Source organism: Esox lucius, chromosome 8 (genome assembly GCF_011004845.1).
Source record: "Esox lucius isolate fEsoLuc1 chromosome 8, fEsoLuc1.pri, whole genome shotgun sequence".
In the NCBI taxonomy this organism is placed as follows: Eukaryota; Metazoa; Chordata; class Actinopteri; order Esociformes; family Esocidae; genus Esox; species Esox lucius.
Window position 1 is genome coordinate 5,150,109 of NC_047576.1, and position 21,282 is coordinate 5,171,390.

The following is a 21,282-nucleotide window of genomic DNA, read 5'->3' on the forward strand; positions in this document are numbered from 1 at the left end:
CGTTCCGAGTCACCTTGATGAATCGTTCAGAAGGAGGAAATATGCCCAGGCAGATGGACAAGAGGATCCAGCCTCGGAAGAAACTGCTGCGGTTCCCGTTCTCCTGGAGCTGCTTGCAGATCTGACAGTAGATCTCGTCCCTTTGTGGGGAAGAAGGGAGGGGGGGGGGGGTAAATAAGGATGTGAAAATATTAGTTATTAAACCAGGATTCCTGTGCATAACACTCCTGCCATCGTCATGCTGCACACAGCTGGGGATTGACTTACAAAGTCACAGCTCTGACTCTCAACCAAACACACACACAAACCTGAGGTCTCGTCGGACAATGCCGTAGCCCACGATGATGTGCAGCTTTTCCAGGGCTGTCATTGGCCGATCCAGGGTAGGTCCCTCCCCCATCATGTTCTCATCTTCCTCACTAATTGTCTGCACGGTGGGTGTCTTGGTCACCTCCTCCTGGTCTTCAGACTGATGGAAGGGGACCCATGAAAAATAAAGCTGTAGTTCTGAAGGTCTGATTCACTATGCTCAAGCTATAAGCTAGGCCTAATTTGAATGTTTGTCTAGATGTTGTCAACACTGGCCTACAGGGCCTCTATGGGACCAACGCAAGCCAAGCTATCCATAATCTCATATCCACCATTCCTGTAACTATAATAGAAAATACAATGTGAAGATATCATAGTAGGGTCCCTTAACAGCTAATCAAGTTGAATCTCTAGATCCCTGGCTCGGGTTTTTGGTCCCAGTGTGGTACGACTCCGGTGGACTCTGGGCGAAATCCTGTTTGGATGTATGGATCGTTGATTCAATCTTAAAACTCACCTCCTCCTGGATGATGGATGGCTTCCGAAGGCCACCAGATTTTGGGACGTCTTCAGAAATGGAGGACTGTTTCCTGCTCCTGCTCAGCATATCCGTGAAGGTGGAGCCCTTCCGGGCCTGGGGCGTTGCGCCTACAGCCGAGGAGCCCTTCCTGCTCAGAATAACCTGAGGATCACCATGGATCACCTTCAGACATCACGTCATTATGGGTTTTTATGATGACTTATTAAAAAAACCAGGTTCAGAGAAACCGGCTGGAAGGCTGTGGGGATTTTCCTGCCAACGGGAGGACGTGATAGTACTGATGTACTGCAGCAACATTCATGAATATATGTAATATTTGTATTTAAATTCACCTCTTCAGGCTTGGCGGAGGGTTTCCGGTTCCGGGATAGCAGGTCTGTAAAGGTAGAACCCTTCCGGCCTTTAGGAGCAGGTTCCTCTGGAACCGTAGAGATCTTCCGGTTCTTCTGGTTCCTCAGAACCCTCTACGAAAGAATAAGGAATAGAATAGAACATTTACATGGTGGGGGAAATAAAGTCTGATAATTCCACAAATGAATTCAAACCATTTTGGAGTTCTTGTTCATCAACATAATGGAATACGCTTATTAGAAATATCAGAGCCAACTGAAAATCTAGTTTTCCATTTTCTTGCCCCTTATTTATCCACATAATAATGACAGAAAACGTTCTCCTATACAGGACGATCAGGGAGCAAACAGCAATTGCCTCGGCGGTGGGTTCAACTCCCACACGTTCCACATACATGTATGTGTTCCCCCCGGGTGAAACCAGCTGCACTCACCTGGTCCAGACCAACCATGTGACTCAGCCTGCGGTCCTGCCTCTCGGCCAAGCCCCGGTCCAGGGACAGGTTCCCCACACCGCCACCTCGGAGGCCCTGGGCCGGCTGCATGGACTGAAGCTTGGGCTCCGGGAGGTCGCCCATGAATCTCAGGATGATCCACCAGACTGTCATGGAAGCCTGCGGACAGAGAGAGGCGACACGACGGCTGGCTTACCATGTTGTCTGTGAATAGCACACGCAGTGAATGTTAGGAAACATATTTGGACGGTGACACTTTTGTTGTTTTCTTGCTGTGTATTTCCGCACTTTGGATTTGAAATTATGTTGGTGTAAGGTTTGGGGTTTAAGTGCAGATAATACGCGTTAGGGTATTTCTGTATATTTAAGTGCAGACTGTAAGGTTTAGGGTAATTCCAAAAGCTTGATTCTATTGTCAGTGACCATTCTTGTGTGGATTTCTGCAAAACTGTATTAGGAGTAAGAGGAGGGGGGCAAAAACACTGACCAGCACATCTCCTTCATCCTCGTGGTAGAGGAGTGGCTGTCTGAGCCTCTGGCGGATGTGTGTTGCCGTGGCGGCGCCCTGGAAATCCATGGAGGCGAATTTGGAGAAGGAATATTCATCCAGGTCATCGTAGTCCTCCTCAGGAATGTCCTCCACAATGAGCAGGTCATCCAGATCCACCTCCTCCAGTCTGACCCGTTCACCCTTCTTCTCCAGGTCCTAACAGAGGATTGCCAAGGTGGTTAAGATTGGATCCTCACAAATGCAGCGTCCAAAATGGCACCATAATATAACCTGTAAAGTGAACTATGCTTTTGACTAGGGCCCAAATGATTCCCTACATGCCGTTTTGGATGCGTCGAGAAGGCCTGTAGTATGGGAGGACATGATTGGTATTTCCATCAAGATTATCAGGGCCAAAACATTTTCCAATGGAAAAAGAAATGGATATGAATTGATTGGTTCAGGTTTTACTGCGCCATGAATGAATTCATTCTCCCTTTATTTTGTACCTAATGAACAAGGCCCAGCCATCAGGGACATGACAATACTAAAAGTCACCACAGCACTTCGTTTATCATCTCCCAGACGCCAGAACCTCACTCGCCTTGAATCCGGCGGGTGCTTGTCCCTCCTGCCCTCCAACCATACTAGGCAGGAAGCGAAACATTTCGTCCACCATTTCCTGGTCTGTGATGGATTCTGATTGGGCGTTGGCCTCCTTCTCCTTCTTTTGCCGCAGCACTTCTTCTAGTTTCCTCTGCCTCGCCAGAGCAGCCAGCTCCTCATCGCGACGCTCCTTAGCAGACAGGAAGGCCTGGGAGGAAAAGAACAGCAGGACCACTGTCAATAAACAATCAACTAATAAATTGGTACATTAAACAATCAATTTCATGCCCACAAAACTCCCTCTCTGATGGGTACCGTACATCTGTGGGAGATCAGGAACTATCAGTCAGTCAACCAATAAGAAGGCTGGACTCGGTTGGTCAGTTAATCAATCAGTCGGTCCAATCAATCCCTCAATCAATCCCTCAAATGTCAAATGCCCTTTAACTTAAATCACTTAAAACTAACCCCGCCTGGACACCCATACGGTAAGCACAAAGACAGAACAGAAGGTTGGATGAGATCTTACATCTCTTTTCATTTTCTTGACTTGCTTCCTAGCCAGCATGCCTCTTGTGTTGGCCTGCAGGAGAACCACGGCCGCTCTCCTCCTCCTCCACTCCTTCCTGGCCAGGTAGCCCCGGGTCTGGGCCTGGAGCACCACCACTGCCACCCTCTTCTGCTGGTACTGGTGATGCAGCTGACGGGCTCTGACCTTCGCCTGCAGACGAGCAAAGCCCAGCTGGACCTGGGGGGGAGAAGGCCAAAAGCAGGCAACGCTGATTACATTGGTTAAATACCATGAACGCAGTATAACATGGTGGTGCCCAAGGATACCTCACATGGTTTTGAATTGGCTGGGTACGTTCCTGTTTCTGTACGTTTTACATGGACGTACCACTCTGTACAACTGCCTGCCCTTGTAGCCTCTCCAGTGTTTCTGAATGACCAGCGCTGATGACCTCTTTCTCAGGAACTGTTTCCTGTGGAGCAGACAAACGGACATCAGCAAAGACATCCCACTGGACCAGCCCGTGACGCAGCAACAAGACAAAGACATCCCACTGGACCAGCCCGTGACGCAGCAACAAGACAAAGACATCCCAATGGACCAGCCCGTGACGCAGCAACAAGACAAAGACATCCCAATGGACCAGCCCGTGACGCAGCAACAAGACAAAGACATCCCAATGGACCAGCCCGTGACGCAGCAACAAGACAAGACATCCCAATGGACCAGCCCGTCACGCATCAACAAGACAAGCCAATGTGAATGATGTGAACAACATCACAGATCTGTCACAACGTCTTACAGTGTCTCACAATGGGTGACATAAAAGGCAGAATTAGTTCTCAGGCTTAAAGGCAAATAATTTCATGAGTGTTTTAGAAGGGAAGGGGGCATTTGGTGCTGTCTTTGTTGTGGTTCCAGTAAAACTCTCTGAACAAAAACAAACCCAGAACCCGATGGAGCTTTTGTTCTGCCATATAGACCACATCTCCAATTAAACCCGGTTCCATATGGAACCCAATTCCACATACTGTAGGTAGAATGCCCTCCTCAGAACTAAACTGAACTAGTCAAATGAAGGGAATAGGGTGGCCTTGGGGATGTCGATATAGAGATGCCTTGATATCAAGCTGCATGCCAGCACCACTTATCCATCATACCGGTGTTTGTAGCCTCGCAAGACCCTCTGGATCAGAAGGGCTTTGTTATTCAACTCTTTCATTCTCTCCAGTTCTAACATGGTGTCATGGAAGTCCTGGGAAGAGGGGGAAAACACACGTTAACAGTTTGGCAATTTGTCACCCAATGGATTGTGTTTTGATCCATCAATCTGCATGACCTAGAGTAAGATGACGGCATCGTTATAATGTTACCTTCAGAAATATCTTGGTCTTGCCGGATTTCCAGTCATCCTCTTCTCCAGCTAGAATGGTTTCACAGATGCATTCAGCGCATTTCTGTACAGATTCCTGAAAAGCAATATGTATATATATATATTTTTTTTTACACTGGCTAGTGAAAATCCACATAGCTGTCTGTTTACAGGCTGCGGTGAAGATTCAAGGTGGAGCAGCATGTTTTGCTCTGAGGCGGCGGTACAAATCAACAACAACGGCAGATTTCTCACCACTTTGGGGTCACAGACGGTGGTCCTGAGTAGCACGCGGTATCGCTCAAGGAACTCGTCGAAGGTGTAGCGGATGGGATAACCAGACTTCCTGATTCTAATCGTCTCCATCATCCCAGAGTAGCGCAGCTGACGCATACACAGATCTCTGTCAAACAGCTAAAAGAGCCAAGAATGTCTCTGTGTCAGTGTGTCCAATGCGAAGGAAGCGCGAGGTAAGGCATCGAGTCTGTGTTCGTTTTGTAATGACATCATAGTGCCAATGCTCGTTAGCACTTGACCTAAGAGTACGAGTAAATACAGTGAAATGAAAATCTCCCTTGCCAGAATAAAGGGCTTGCTTGACAGAATTTGGAACAATCCCTTCCAGGGGGCATACATTTCAAGACAGCTGATCAGAACTGACAGTGTAGATCTGTCTTGGACATACCATGGGCTTCTTGAAGTCGTTGGGTTTGATGCAGCGTATGAAGTAAGGCTGACAGACTGTCAAGGTCTTCATCAGAGCATCCAGAGACTGACGGAACTGGCCACTCAACGTCGGCACACGCTTCTTAGTATCAGCTGCTTGCTGCTATAGAGAGCGAAAGAGAAACACTGAAGGGGCAATATGCAACATTTCTACTGTACTACTTGCATAAATACAAGTCAAAGTGATCAGTAGACATCTGATGTGAATTTTGAAAGTTAATGTTTCAAATCATATTTTTCTGCAAAATTTAACAGAGTGCTTGAGATATTCCCCATTTAAACGTTCTCGCTGGTCTGTCTATCAGTTTGCACTGACTTGAAATGTCCTTATTCTCGCTTTATACATTCGCAGTACTATTCTTTCCACACTAAACCCCCCTGGACTAGGTATTACTATTTCTGTCTCATTTGGTGAGGGAAGACGAGGAGACTAGTTGTGTTATTGTTCGACACACTGGCCCTTCAAAAAGGGCTTCAATATGAATAGGCCTATGAACCAGAACTAACATAATTACAACCAGATAAGAACTTATTTTCAACCCAATTACTTAATTTCAGACACATTTGAATGCCATGCCATGTGTAGCTCCTACAGGGTTTCACGGGCCTGTCCCCAGGGGTTTCCCAGGACACCACTTACCCGGAGAGAGTTCTTTGGGGTGATGATCATTTTAGGGTTGGTACTGGTGCTGGTCATCGAGTTATTGGAAAACAGCTCGTTCTGGAACGCCTGCTTCAACAGCTTGTTAGAAGACACCTCCACCAGCTGAATAATGTCACTGCTCAAAGCATCTCTGTTCTTCTCAAGGAAACCTAAATAACAATGTCCATTTCAACTGGATTATAAAGATTATATACTTCAGATTCAGCGCAGATGCCATACCTTAATTTAATAATAAAATGTTTGCAGGATTTCTTGGTTCGTCATCAGACCAGGGTTTTAAAAGGCTTCAAAGGTTAGTAATTTCCACATTCAAATGTCAAACTTGATTTGCCTTAATGAAAAATGTATCAACACCTTCAAAAAATCAGATGAATTATAATCCAAATTGTTTCCTACAGTGGCAAACAAGGTTACCAATCGGACAGGTTACATTAATGTACATTGGTGGTTGATCAAACAGATACCCATATCCACATTGGTCATATTCCCCATCCTACTCTTTTTAAAACAGCTGCTTGTTTACATTGTTACTTATATAATTGCTATACAATTGCTATATATTTGCTTTACATATTTCTTAATTCTTGCTACGTAGGTGTTGTGTGCCATGTCACAAGAATGTCATTGTGCAGGATGACGCTGTGTTTTGTTCGGTGCATTTGACAAATAAACCTTGAACTTGAACTGGCCACCGTCACTATGGTTATAACAGTACAGTGTCAGTGAGATTTACCTTTTGAATCGTAGTGGACAACGCCAGCGAAGTGCTGGATTCCAAACTGTGTGTCGTGGTTGTTTTTAGGTGGAATGTACACTTCTCCCTTCCCATGTACCTGGTTCATCTTGTTGATCATGGTTGTATCAGTACCCTACACATAGAGACACAGAGAAATAGCAGAATAATTAGGACCTTTCACTTGTATTGTCAGTAACCTTGTCCGAGAACAAGGCCTTACTGTAGTGCGTGTTTCCCTCTAACCATGGTCTGTGGTCTGCTGAGGAATGCCTCCCAGTCTGTGACATCCCTCTTGAAAAAGTCCCACAAATAGAACTTCTTCCTTCACAGAACCAGAGTTTCCGTGAAATACGTTTCTTCTAAGTATTCAACCAATATCCTCTATTTAGGGGCTGGCAAGAGTGTTTTATATTTCAGTCCCGAGAATTTTAGTCCAGCTTTTGAGCGGTTTGAGCTATTAGCTATTATGATCTCTAAGAATAAAGATATGACTCTCAGGAAAACTGACCTGTCATCTACATAGGTGATAGGGAGTCCTTTGGTGGGTGGAGTTATTAAAGTGCAGAGCTGAGTCTGGGTACCTTGGGGAAGTGGCTCTCCTCGTCGATAAGTGCCAGGATGTTTAGAGGCCTATTGGCCAGCACGTCCAGTGTGCGCTGGTTGTCGTTGAATTCGATGTTCTTCCAGATGATGTTCTCGCGGGCGTACTCCTCTTGCTCCAGTTTGAAAACGTGCTTCACAAAGAACTGCTGCAGCTGCTCGTTGGCAAAGTTGATGCACAGCTGCTCAAAACTGCAACAAAACAACAAACGACCGGCACAATAATCAAAAGAATGTTTGACACACACACACAACACATGCAGACACACACACACACACACGCAGACACACACACATTTGTATTTCTTACAGGCTGAATTTAGAATAATGTTTTAGGGTTGTTGAGTACACTGACTATAAATCACTCTGGATTAGAATATGATGCTAAAGTTTAAGTGTACTTATATAGATAGCTAATGTGTACACGTATAGATGGCTAATGTGTACACGTATAGATGGCTAATGTGTACATGTATAGATTGCTAACATGTCACGTATATATGGCTAATGTGTACACGTATAGATGTTGAATGTGTACATGTATAGATAGCTAATGTGTACATGTAAAGATTGCTAACATGTACATGTATAGATGGCTAATGTGTACATGTATAGCTTGCTAACGTGTACATGTATAGATGGCTAATGTGTACATGTATAGATTGCTAACGTGTACATGTATAAATGGCTAATGTGTGCATGTGTAGTACATGTATAAATTGCTAATGTAGTCAGAATAAATTATGACCAATCCAGTGCTGAAGGCATAATAATCTGTCGGTTTTCATATTTCATATTTCTCCCATAGATATGAACTGCTGGTTGGAATTGTTCAGACCTGTTCTGCTTGAAGTTCTCAAAGCCAAAGATGTCCAGCAGTCCTATTGACTGTCTGATGTAGTTGGAGTCCTCAGGAGGAGGTTTGAAGATAGCTTTGTTGATTTTTTCCATTACCCAGACAAACAGCCTGCCATAGATGGCCTGCAGGACAATGAAGACATTGTTTTATGTAACAACATGACATAATGCTCATAAAGATGAATGTCCACAGATTTTAGATGACTGAATTTAACTGCCACGTTAAACTAGTGAACTAAAGATCACTACTAACATCCTCCTACGCTATTGCAATTACAAAAAAAAATGTACGGTGTGTTTTGACTTTGTGGTTGTATATAATGAACCTCACCTAATGAACCTGAACCTCACCTTGACAAATGCATCTCTCCCATCCATGGCCTGGGAGGCGGTCAGGGGTTTAGTCACACTCTCCCTACTGGCCACGAAGGAGCGCTTGGTCAGACTTTGTTCCAGAGCTTTGGGGTCCACCTGAACAGGATTAGATATATAGACTTTATAAGCGTAGTAATCCTGGACACTGAAACAGAAAAATGTATTACATTAAACATGTACGTTTCAAGCGGACAATAAACACAATGTCGGCATGTGGTGACGTTTCCAGAAATGGTTAGAAAATTCCATGTTCACAGCATAACGAATTCTGCAACACTTGACATCTGCTGTTTTGAACACTTTTGTAAACCGATACTGTACCTCTAGGAGTTTGCTGGCCACGTTGAAATGAGTAGATGTCATGATGTCACAGCCCTCCATATTATTCAAAATGGTGGCTGTAATAATGAAAGAATAATGTGTCAGGCATGACAAAACGTATGCTTCTGTAGACTACAGGTACAACCAGCCTGACAGTGGGTCTGTTTTGTGCCATCATGCGAAATTGTTGTCAGGCATATTAAAAGTTTGTCTTCACCAGGATAGCAATGGAATTGATCAGACCACAAGACCGTGATCTGAGACCGTGCTGAACAACCATGTCCTCTGACCTTCAAATTCAATGTTTCCCAGGTGCAGGATGGCGGCCAGCAGCTTGTTGATCTCCCAGCAGTCATTCTCCGAGAACATGAGTATCTTCATGGCTGAGCGGAAGTGGGCGTACTCCTTAATGTCGTCCCTCCCTTCGCAACTAGTGCATTTACCCTGACAACGCGGAAAACACAACACTCAAAACAGAAGTGAACAATCTAGACAATTTCCAGACTCGGATATTGACTTGTTTTGAATTGGATGTCCTCTATTGGTGGAGGCTTAATGTGTGTCCAGTATACCGATCTCATGGCAATGTTGCGAAAACGTAAACGTGTCGTTACCATGATCAGGTAGTTGTACTCCGAGGCGGTGCCCAGTGAGAGGATCTTCTTCTGTTCAGCTGGCATCCCCATCAGCATGCAGTAGAAGATGTGGTAGTTACGCTCCTCAGTGGCCTGGACAGGAAAAACACAACTTGCTAAACACCCATTAATCTCTGCAAAAACGTAATCACGCTGTGTAGTCAATGGAGTAAGGCTATGCTGCAAACTTTAACTTATGTACGAGTTTCGGATATGTTTGGATTTGTTTGCACCCTCATATTCCTCCACATTGCCAAAGCAAGTAAGAAATGGTCTCCTTTTAACTGACCTGTCTGCAGACTCTGGATTTCTCCAGAAGGTACTCCTGTATCTTGGCCCCTTCGATGGCACCGCCATTGGTGAAGTAGATGTCGATGTACTTCCCGAAGCGACTGGAGTTATCGTTGCGTATGGTCTTGGCATTACCGAAAGCTGTAAGAAAAGCTGAAGTTAGTGAATGTTTGGGAAATAACTTATTATTTAATTGGCAGCAGACCAGGAAGAGCAGATTCAGGAATTATTCAGATTCAACAAGATGTTATAAATAAAATTATAAATAAATTAATCGTTCAACTAACCAATAAAAAAAATCTAACAATTACTCAATTAACCAATCAACCAATGATGTTGGTTCCAGGCCCACTGTCTTACCCTCCAGTATAGGGTTGGCCTCCAGTATCTGCTGCTCTATCCAGGAGTGCTGTCCGCTAACTGCAGCCAGGAACTGGAGCATCAGCTTGGTGCTCTCCGTCTTCCCCGCTCCAGATTCCCCACTGACGCACAGAACATTCTGGTTAGAGATGTAATATCGCTGGCATGGGGATTCGATTCGCCAACCCTACGATTACCGTTCGGACACTCTAACTGAGATTAGTCAGCCTGCTGGCACATCTGTACTATGACGACTCCCAACATGCTTGACAAAATCATTCTCGGGGTCTAAGCCATGTGGTCTAAGCCCTGTGGTCTAAGCCCTGTGGTCTAAGCCCTGTGGTCTAAGTCCTGTGGTCTAAGCCCTGTGGTCTAGGCCTGTGGTCTAGGCCTGTGGTTCTTAGCCCTGTGATCTAGGCCTGTGGTCTAAGCCCTGTGATCTAGACCTGTGGTCTAAGCCCTGTGATCTAGACCTGTGGTCTAAGCCCGGTGGTTCTTAGCCCTGTGGTCTAGACTTGTGGTCTAAGCCCTGTAGTCTAGGCCTGTTGTTCTTAACCCTGTGGTCTAGGCCTGTAGTCTAAGCCCTGTGGTCTAGGCCTGTGGTCTAAGCCCTGTGATCTAGGCCTGTGGTCTAAGCCCTGTGATCTAAGCCCTGTGGTATACCCCTGTGGTTCTTAGCCCTGTGGTTCTTAGCCCTGTGGTCTAGGCCTGTAGTCTAAGCCCTGTGGTCTAAACCCTGTGGTCTAGGCCTGTGGTCTAAGTCCTGTGGTCTAGGACTGTGCTTCGGCTCGTAGCATGTTGCTGTCCTCCTCAGAAGGGGACACAAACACACACACACAAAAACACAACCCAGCTGACCTGATGACACAGCACTGGTCCTTCTTGTTGCGCCTCATGTTGAAGAAGCAGCTGTCAGCTATGGCAAACACGTGCGGCGGCAGCTCGCCCAGCCGGCGGTCCGTGTACAGATGCACCTGCTCCGTGGTGTAGAGGGGCAGCAGCTGGTACGGGTTCACAGCCACCAGAATGGACCCTGTGTATGTCTGGACCCGGTGGTGGTGGTGGGGGGGGGGGGGCACAGAGGAGGGGAGGGGTTATCTGACTGTCACACACACACAAGCACACAGGGTGTGTGTCAGACAGAGACATTGAGAAAGATAGATGTCATCTGTCACTGTGACTCCCCTCATTACAAGTGTGTGTGTGTGTGTCCATAAACAAGTGCTCACATGTTGCCCATTAATCAACACCACAGTGTATCCATGGAGACAAACAATTTTTTTTTTATAGTGATGAATAATCTGAGTCTGTGTATATAGCCACCAGTCATTCCACAGCTCAGTAGTAGGTGGAGCGCAGTGGGGTGATCTGGGGTCATGTGGGGTTGTGTACGGAGGTGTGTTGTATGGAGGGGTGTCTGCAGTTTGGTAAGGCAAGGTGGTCGAAGGTGTTCTAAGGTGGTCCAGTGGTCTAAGGTGGTCTAGGGGGGGTCCAGTGGTCTAGGGTGGTTTAGGGTACTCCAGTGTTCTAAGGAGGCCCAGTGGTCTAAGGTGGTTTAGGGTGGTCCAGTGTTCTAAGGAGGCCCAGTGGTCTAAGGTGTTCCAGTGTTCTAAGGTGTCTGGGATGGTCCAGTGGTGTAAGGAGGTCCAGTGATCTAAGGTAGTCTAGTGTTCTAAGGTCTCTAGGGTGGTCCAGTGTTCTAATGTGTCTAGGGTGGTCCAGTGGTCTAATGTGTCTAGGGTGGTCCAGTGGTCTAATGTGTCTAGGGTGGTCCAGTAGTCTAAGGTGGTCCGGTGGTCTAAGGTGGTCCAGTGGTTTAAGGTGGTCTAGGTTGGTCCAGTGGTCTAAGGTGATATAGGTTGGTCCAGTGGTCTAGGGTGATCTAGGGTGTTCCAGTGTTCTAAGGTGTCTAGGGTGGTCCAGTGTTATACAGTGTCTAGGGTGGTCCAGTGGTCTAAGGTGATCTAGGGGGGTCCAGTGTTCTAAGGTGATCTAAGGTGGTCCAATAGTCTAAGGTGGTCTAGGGTGGTCCAGTTGTCTAGGGTGGTCCAGTGGTCTAAGGTGGTCCAGTGGTCTAAGGTGGTCTAGGGTGTTCAAGTGGTCTAAGGTGGTCTAGGGTGGTCCATTGGTCTAAGGTCTAGGATGTTCCAGAGAGACAGACAGAAACAGGCAAACATAGAGATAGACCGGAGTGTAGAGTTGGCAAGGCAACTGGGTTTACTACAGGTCAAAGTCTGTTTATATTTTTTCCCCCAGGAAGGACATTTAGTTCCGACAGTAGACTACTACATACAGTCTTCAACAAGCCCAAGCCACTAGTGTGTTCATTTTTAATTTTAAATAACACTGTTGCATATTTGCATATTTTTATCACACAATCACATTGAACACTGAACTGTCAAATAAAGAGATTTTACTAGATTCCGTCGACACCCTGACCAAACATCTCTACAACTTCCCTACACGTTGTAATCACCAAAGTCCATTTCCACCCCGGGGATAATGAGTGCAGATAAACAATGAACCGTGAACATTATTTCATATCTTTACAACGATGACGCCCCCCCTTCTGGCAAAGCGTGTACAGATTATACAGTGTCTTTACAACGATGACGCCCCCCCTTCTGGCAAAGCGTGTACAGATTATACAGTGTCTTTACAACGATGACGCCCCCCCTTTTGGCAAAGCGTGTACAGATTATACAGTGTCTTTACAACGATGACGCCCCCCCTTCTGGCAAAGCGTGTACAGATTATACAGTGTCTTTACAACGATGACGCCCCCCCTTTCTGGCAAAGTGTGTACAGATTATACAGTGTCTTTACAACGATGACGCCCCCCTTTCTGGCAAAGCGTGTACAGATCAGAGTGTCCTTACATAGATGATGCCTTCTTTGTGTCGGACCAGGAGGTTCCTGAGAAGGCCGGCCTCGTTCAGGTCTCCAAGTCGAATCATGTCGTCCACTCCATTGACAGACGTAGGGTGCATGGGTCTCAGCCCGTCCTCCGTCTTCTTGTTAATCTTGTGCTCCTGGAAGAAAAGCGTCAGGGGATCAAGACCAACTCGAACACTTTGTAGGCTGAAGATTTTACCAGTAGGAAAGAAACATGCTGCAGATTGTCCAGCTTGTCCTTAGTTGTTAAAGTTTTTAGGTTTATTTACACCCACATCATGAATTGGGTGAGCATATGTTGTCCATGGCAATCGTGTCGGTGTATACGGCTGGGCTCAAAAGTTTGCATACCCTCTGAGAATTGGTAATATATGTACCATTTGTAAAGAAAACATGAGTGAGCATGTCTTTTATTTCTTATGGGATTCACTGTAGTTCATAACAAAATGGCACAATCATAAAACAAAACATGGCAACAAAAAAGAAAAAGATGAAATGAAGCCTGTTCAAAAGTCTGCATACCCTTAGTTCTTAATACTGTGTATTGCACCCTTTAGCATCAATGACAGCGTGCAGTCTTTTGTAATAGTTTTCTATGAGGCCTCGAATACTTGCAGGTGGTATAGCTGCCCATTAATCTTAGCCAAATGCCCCCAGGTCATGCAAAGTCTTTGGTCGTCTTGCATGAACCGCACTTTTGAGATCTCCCCAGAGTGGCTCGATTATATTAAGGTCAGGAGACTGTGATGGCCACTCACAGTCTCCTGCTGAAACCACTGGAGGGTCATCTTGGCCTTGTGCTTAGGGTCATTGTCGTGCTGGAAAGCAAAATTGTCTGGCAGTACTTTCTGATAACGTGCTGCATTCATCTTGCCATCAATTTTCACAAGATTCCCCGTGGTTTTAGAGCTTACACAACCCCAAAACATCAGTGAGCCACCACCATGCTTCACAGTGGGGATGGTATTCTGTTCACTATAAGCCTTGTTGACCCCTCTCCAAACATAGTGCTTATGGTTGTGACCATAAAGCTCTATTTTGGTCTCGTCACTCCAAATTACAGTGTGCGAGAAGCTGTGAGGTGTTGTCGGGCATATTGTAATCAGGCTTTTTTGTGGCATTGGCACAGTAAAGGCTTCTTTCTGGCAACTCGACCATGCAGCTCATTTTTGTTCAAGTATCGTCATATTGTGCTCCTTGAAACAACCACACCGTCTTTTTCCAGAGCATCATGTATTTCTCCTGATGTTACCTGTGGGTTTTTCTTTGTATCCCGAACAATTCTTCTGGCAGTTTTGGCTGAAATCCTTCTCGGTCTACCTGACCTTGGCATGAAGAGATCCCTGAATTTTCCACTTCTTAATAATTGATTGAACAGTACTGACTGGCATTTGCAAGGCTTTGCATATCTTTTTATATCCTTTTCCATCTTTATAAAGTTCCATTACCTTGTTACACAGGTCTTTTGACAGTTCTTTTCTGCCATGGCCCAGTATCTAGCCTGATCAGTGCATCCATGTGAGAGCTAACAAACTCATTTACTATTTATACACACACACTAATTACAATGTAAAAAGCCACAGGTGTGGGAAATTCTACTTTAATTGCCATTTTCACCTGTGTGTGTCACCTTGTGTGTCTGTAACAAGACCAAACATTCAAGGGTATGTAAACTTTTGATCATGGCCATTTGGCTGATTTCTGTTAACATTATGATTTAAAAAGGAGCCAAACAACTATGTGATTATAAATGGCTTCATATGATCACTATCTTATAAAAGATTTTCTGCATGATCAGTCATGTTTTCAAAATCAGTGCCTAAAGTTCACAATATCTTCCAGGGTATGCAAACATAAGCACATCTGTAATGTTTATTTAGTTGTTTATATTATTAACAACAAAGGGTTGCCCGCCTTGCTCGCCGCAGAACGAAATTGATTTTCACCCTAGTCTGCTCTGGGATTAGAGCCAGCAACCTTTCATGTACCGGCCCAATGCTGTTGACCGCTAGGCTACCCTGCAACGCCCATCTGGTCATTAGTACAGTACCTTTCCTTCATCGTCAATCAGCTGCAGCTGTCCGGTATCGTTGAGTTTGACCTCTGCCCCCATGGGCACCCCGGTACCAGAGTCCACCCAGACCCAATCCCCCTTCCTCAAAACCACCATGATTGGGAATCTCCTTTCTCCAGTCTACACATCAAGGAGAAAAACACAGTATTAACTGTACAAGACAAGTGCATTTACACTCACAGGACATCTGATTTGGTGAACATCTGGAACATAACGAGTGACTGGAAGCTGGAATGGAATAGGAGCTGAACTCCGGATTGGGATTGCACATGGCAAGCCTATGAAATGGCTGCCATTCAGGGCCAGGAGGCCACTCCCTTTACCGTAAAACAATACTTAAGACACCTGATGCCCAATGGCCCTTTGGAGTTCTGCTTCAAGAAATAAAATTAGGGTTGGACACCAAATAATCCTCAGTCATTCCAATGGTTCTGTGAAGCTTCATGCGTATCCCTTGAGGAATAAAACCATAAACACTGACTGTCGCCCATGATGAGATTATAGACTATGGGAAAAGCAATCACATGATTACAGGTCATTCCTTACAGTGTTATTTCTGTGAAGATATTGATATGCATTTTTAATTAACACTATAATAAATTAGCCAACATCTGCACTCATCTTAATAACATCTAGGTGGAAAACCACACAACCCAGTAATACATTTTATCAAGAAAGTTATCAGCATAGTCAATGCTAGATGGACTAAAATAGATGTTGCCGTTATACAATTCCAATCACACCAGCAGTATAGCCTCCTGGTCTAACCCCTATGTCTAAAGCAACCCGGTCATGTATTCACCTGTGGAGGTTGTCTGTATTCACCTGTGGATGTTAGAAATATTCCTGTGATCTTCAAACCTCCTCCCTAGTCCAGCTGTCAGTGTTAGCCACTATGTGAGACAGTCCTACCCAGTCCACCCTCAGGGAAAAGATAGGGAAATAATGACAACCAGGAAACCGCAGGAGGGCCGCTAGCTACGCCAACACAGCACACAACCCCTTTATGGCCTGAAGACTTTGATCCCAGCTAGCCGAGTGCAGAGACATCCAGCACTAGTGACGCCATCAGGTAACAACAGCAGTACACTTTGAAGACAGGTAACATCTAGAGGTAACATCCACAGTACACTCTGAAGACAGGTAACATCTAGAGGTAACATCCACAGTACACTCTGAAGACAGGTAACATCTAGAGGTAACATTCACAGTACACTCTGAAGACAGGTAACATCTAGAGGTAACGTGTAGAGGTAACATCTACAGTACACTCTGAAGACAGGTATTACTAGATGTAACATCTACAGTACACTCTGAAGACAGTTAACATCTACATGTATCATGTAGGAGTAACATCTACAGTACACTCTGAAGACAGGTAACATCTAGAGGTAACATCCACAGTACACTCTAAAGACAGGTAACATCCACAGTACACTCTGAAGACAGGTAACATCTAGAGGTAACATCCACAGTACACTCTGATGACAGGTAACATCTAGAGGTAATATCCACACTACACTCTGAAGACAGGTAACATCAATAGGTAACGTGTAGAGGTAACAACAACAGTAAACTCTGAAGACAGGTAACATAGGTAATAGGTAACATCTACAGTACACTCTGAAGACAGGCAACATCTACTCGTAACATCTACAGTACACTCTGAAGACAGGTAACATGTAGAAGTAACATCTACAGTACACTCTGAAGACAGGTAACATCCACTGGTAACGTCTACTGTACACTCTAAAGAAAAGTAACAACTATCACTCTAAAGACAGGTAATATATACAGGTAAATATTCATAACCCACCTTTCAAACCCCTGTTGTTTTTTTAAATGAATATAACCACCTCTCAATCTGATGTTGGCAAGATGCTGTTCTATGTTCAGATGCTGATGTTGGTTGATCTGAAACAGACAAAAAAATATATGTAGAGCCTAATTCCATTTCAGCATAGTGGCATGTGTCCACCTGTTACAGATAATGCATAAATACCACTGTAAAACCGTCTAATAAAATCTTAATTACATGATATCAGAAATCAGCTGAAGGTAAAATTGCAGCACAATTTATTTTTTCCCATTTTAGGATAAATTCCTTCTAGCAATTGAACCGTAATGGTAAAGCCTAACTGATGTGACCTTTGCAGCTTGCTGATGTCAGAGGGACACACCAGACTTCCCATCACCATCCCACAGGGGCAATCAAGCTGTAAATACTAAAGATAGATCAGCAGGGGAGAGATTGTCCTCACAGGTGTGGATCAGATACAATTTAAAAAAATTTCAAAATACAATGAACCCCTGCCTCAAGTGGAGGAGTTTAAGTATCTAGGGGTCTTGTTCACGAGTGAGGGAAGGATGGAACGGGAGATTGACAGACGGATCGGTGCAGCTTCTGCAGTAATGCAGTCGATGTATCGGTCTGTCGTGGTGAAGAAAGAGCTGAGCCGCAAGGCGAGGCTCTCGATTTACCAGTCAATCTACGTTCCTACTCTCACCTATGGTCATGAGCTTTGGGTCATGACCGAAAGGACAAGATCCCGGATACAGGCGGCCGAAATGAGCTTTCTCCGCAGGGTGGCTGGGCGATCCCTTAGAGATAGGGTGAGAAGCTCGGTCACCCGGGAGGAGCTCAGAGTAGAGCCGCTGCTCCTCCACATCGAGAGGGGTCAGCTGAGGTGGCTTGGGCATTCCTGGGAAGGTGTTCCGGTCCCGTCCCACCGGGAAGAGACCCCGGGGAAGACCTAGGACACGCTGGAGGGACTATGTCTCCCGGCTGGCCTGGGAACGCCTCGGTGTCCCCCCGGAAGAGCTAGAGGAAGTGTCTGGGGAGAGGGAGGTCTGGGCATCCCTGCTTAGACTGCTGCCCCCGCGAACCCGGCCCCGGATAAGCGGAAGAAGATGGATGGATGGATGGACAATGAACCCCAAAAATATTTAGACAACAACAAAATGTTGTATCTCAAAATGTTTAATTATACAATTATTATGGGTTTGAGTAAAGACTTTCAGCTTTAATTTGCATTTAAATTCATATTTGATTAAACATTTAGAATGTTTTTAATTTCTTTAGTTCTCAAATGCTAGGGTACCAAAAGTATGTTAAGTACTTGGTCATTCATTGTTTGCGTGTGTTGATTGCCTCTGCCACTCCATAAACATCATCATGGGGTTCTTGGCATCTTCTCTGCCAGGCCTGTGCTGCAAGATCCTGCTTGTTTCTGTTACTTTCAGCCTACTAGCTTGACTTCTGCATGTTTAAGGCATTCTCAGAAGGATTGAGATCAGGTGATTAACATCAAGATGTTTGGCCCCAAAAATATCCTGCTATGATGGCACTGCTTACTGAAGAAGTATCATCAATCAATCCAATTTATTTATAAAGCCCTTTTTACAACAGCAGTTGTCACAAAGTGCTTTACAGAGACACCCAGCCTTAAACCCCAAGAGCAAACAACAGTGGTGTTGAATTTCAGTGGCTAGGAAAAACTCCCTAAGAAGGCCGAATTTTAGGAAGAAACCTAGAGAGGACCCAGGTTCAGAGGGGTGACCAGTCCTCTTCTGGCTGTGCCGGGTGAGATATTAAGTGTGTCCAATTGGAATAATAAATATATTTCTCTGGGCTAAATCCAGAGTCTATTTGATTCTAGACTAGGTCAAAAGTATGACCAGGTGGACAAGGACAGGGACAGCAACGGGCCCTCCAAACCAGGTACTCCGCAGGTGTGGACCAGGACCTCATCTCCTAAAATTTAAAACTGGAGGAGACTGAGAAAAGTTAGAAAGTGCATTCCTCATATCCCCCAGCAAAATGAGACGGGGGGGGGGGGGGGTCCGGCGACACTGTGGCCCTACCCAGGGGAGGCCCCGGAGATGGCCCAACAGGCAGGAAATCAATCCACCCACATTGCCAGGCATCAACCAAAGGGACACCCACCATCCAATTGATTTAAAGCAACCCTCTCCTGGGGCCCCCACGGACATCTCACAGTTTAGTTTTTGCCCTGAAATAGCTCACCTGATTCAACAGGTAAGGGCTTGTTAATTAGTTAATAAGCTGATTCAGGGACGCTAGCTCTAGGATACATCTAATAGATGGAATGGCTGGGGGGTCCCCAAGAGGGGGTTGAAGACCTATGATTTAAAGGCATTTGGTTGCATGTCAGCAGACAAGATGTTTCTATTAACTTGAGTATTCCTCCTGAACACAGGACTTACATTAGCAATGAAGTGAGCCAGCTCCAGTGGCAGCCAAACAGTACTGATGTTAATGTACAACAGCAGAGTAGTGTTTAACTTGCACATAAAAAAAATGGGCTTCATATTCTCACTCTGGAACTAACTACCAAGCATGTCAATTACATTATTTGTCTGACCAAGATGAAGCTTCAAAAAGATTATACTTCTACAAACTAACAACAAGAAATCATACTGCTCTAAATATTGAACATGTCACAGTACAGCTTACTGTGATAAAACCTCTTAGTAACCAGGCAGATATGTGAAGCTTGTTATCTGACCAAATGTTAACCATAGGTGAGATTCCACCAAGAGCCGTAAATACAGATCAGGTTACGCCCAGGTTTATGTGCTACAGATACTGGGTGATCCCAGTCTCACCTGTCTAGGTGTGGTAGGGACGGAGTCACCTGTTTATTTCTGCCCTTATTTTCCTGACAATAAAATCCTGGCAGTCTACATGTTTGGAGGGAATGGCTTCAGTGACCACTTTTGCCTTCCAAAGAAACTCTTGCACTTGCTTAAACCCGCTGGCCCAGATTTCTACACTTCAAAAATCTCAATCGCAAGTACACTCATAGAAACAGAAGGCAGATCGTTTTCATGCAGTTAGCACTCTCCCCAACATACCTGCTTACCTTTTGACTGTACCCGGTCCATCGGTCATCCACGGCGTGGGTGGCTGAAGCCTACCATGCACGTGCTGACCGTTAAGATCCAGAGGTTCTCAGGCCGCCATCTGTAACGGCGCGCTGTGTCCATTTCCGAGGCGTCGCCTCCACCTACAGCCAAGCCCCTGATCTCCCTGGTCATTAGTATCTCGATCTGCTTAGGATAAACTGGTCGGACCAGGGGACACAACGGACCTATTGTGGGATGCTGTCACAGCTTGTGGTAACCGTGGAGAAGCCAAGGGAACATTTCTGACCTACATCTTACCTACATGGCAGTGGTGGTACAATCTCAAAACAAACTTTCGAGCACTTGCTTACTTGTTTCACAATTTAGTTTCCCCATGAAATGTTTAAGAACCACTGCTATTTGAACCGCGAGAAAGATTCATATGAATGAGATTTGGGATGAATACTTGAAAAACTGAAAAAGCTATTTCAAAAGGGAACTTTCAAATATTCCTAAAACTTCCGTACCTCATTATTTTGGAAAAATCTAAGTTGATGCTCTTAAATAATGTAATGAGGAATACATGGATGCAATAAGGGATGAATACCTCAAAAACTGAAAAAGCTATTTCTAAAGGAACTTAGTAATATATTAGTAAAGAAATATATTGTTGATAATTGGTGATACATAAAAGTTGTGGCTATTAGATAAAGTAATGGAGAATATACGGTGATTTATGATGGATATCTCATTTTGAAATAGAGACTTCCAGTAACAAGCTACAAACTGTATCATTAAAAGCCTTCGTTCTGAGGACTGCACTTTTACCCCGGTCACTAAGTAGTCCGTTCACCCGCATGTTGACACATCCTTGCGGGACACTCAGTACTCCGCAGGTCGAAGACAGTTCAACCCGTACTTGGGAGTAGTCGAATGTGAAACTATAGCTGTTTCTCAATGTCAAGGATCCTTCCTTGACATTGAGAAACGCCTTATCTTTACCGCGGTGCTATATGATGACATAGTCTACTTCGAGTGTTGGGGAAGTAACAGGAAGCTGTTGAAAATCCTTGATTCCATGACCACGTAGCGCACCGGCTAGCGAAGCATAACGTTTGTATGCGATTACAGATTTGGTCTTTGTTTTCATCATTCAAATTGACTACCTGTTGCACTTTAAATATATTTTAATTTGAAATCGAATCAGAATATAGTTACTATTTATTGTACTCATGTACAACATA

At 44.9% G+C, this 21,282-nt stretch overlaps 1 protein-coding gene across 3 annotated transcripts in view; it reads right to left on the reverse strand.

The window, feature by feature from the left end:
- Positions 1–17,272, reverse strand: part of LOC105029542 (unconventional myosin-VIIa) — a 29,316-nt gene extending 12,044 nt beyond the window's left edge. The window contains exons 1-28 of one of the 3 annotated variants that reach the window (XM_010902951.4): positions 17,205–17,272; positions 16,986–17,083; positions 15,146–15,289; positions 13,080–13,232; positions 11,059–11,243; positions 10,201–10,322; positions 9,839–9,981; positions 9,529–9,642; positions 9,205–9,358; positions 8,915–8,991; positions 8,570–8,689; positions 8,199–8,341; positions 7,342–7,552; positions 6,758–6,893; positions 6,001–6,173; positions 5,320–5,463; positions 4,890–5,048; positions 4,636–4,731; positions 4,423–4,517; positions 3,650–3,734; positions 3,281–3,499; positions 2,750–2,959; positions 2,143–2,361; positions 1,635–1,814; positions 1,183–1,314; positions 827–991; positions 309–469; positions 14–140 (exon numbers count right to left, since the gene is read on the reverse strand). In XM_010902951.4, coding sequence (XP_010901253.2) covers positions 14–140; positions 309–469; positions 827–991; positions 1,183–1,314; positions 1,635–1,814; positions 2,143–2,361; positions 2,750–2,959; positions 3,281–3,499; positions 3,650–3,734; positions 4,423–4,517; positions 4,636–4,731; positions 4,890–5,048; positions 5,320–5,463; positions 6,001–6,173; positions 6,758–6,893; positions 7,342–7,552; positions 8,199–8,341; positions 8,570–8,689; positions 8,915–8,991; positions 9,205–9,358; positions 9,529–9,642; positions 9,839–9,981; positions 10,201–10,322; positions 11,059–11,243; positions 13,080–13,232; positions 15,146–15,265 — 3,843 coding nt within the window. In that variant the 5' untranslated portion in view covers positions 15,266–15,289; positions 16,986–17,083; positions 17,205–17,272. Of the gene's footprint in view, positions 1–13; positions 141–308; positions 470–826; positions 992–1,182; positions 1,315–1,634; positions 1,815–2,142; positions 2,362–2,749; positions 2,960–3,280; positions 3,500–3,649; positions 3,735–4,422; positions 4,518–4,635; positions 4,732–4,889; positions 5,049–5,319; positions 5,464–6,000; positions 6,174–6,757; positions 6,894–7,341; positions 7,553–8,198; positions 8,342–8,569; positions 8,690–8,914; positions 8,992–9,204; positions 9,359–9,528; positions 9,643–9,838; positions 9,982–10,200; positions 10,323–11,058; positions 11,244–13,079; positions 13,233–15,145; positions 15,290–15,971; positions 16,111–16,985; positions 17,084–17,204 lie in introns of those variants that run through there. The other 2 variants (XM_010902949.3, XM_010902948.3) reach the window with 2 other exon arrangements.
- Between the last annotated feature and the right edge of the window lie 4,010 nt (positions 17,273–21,282).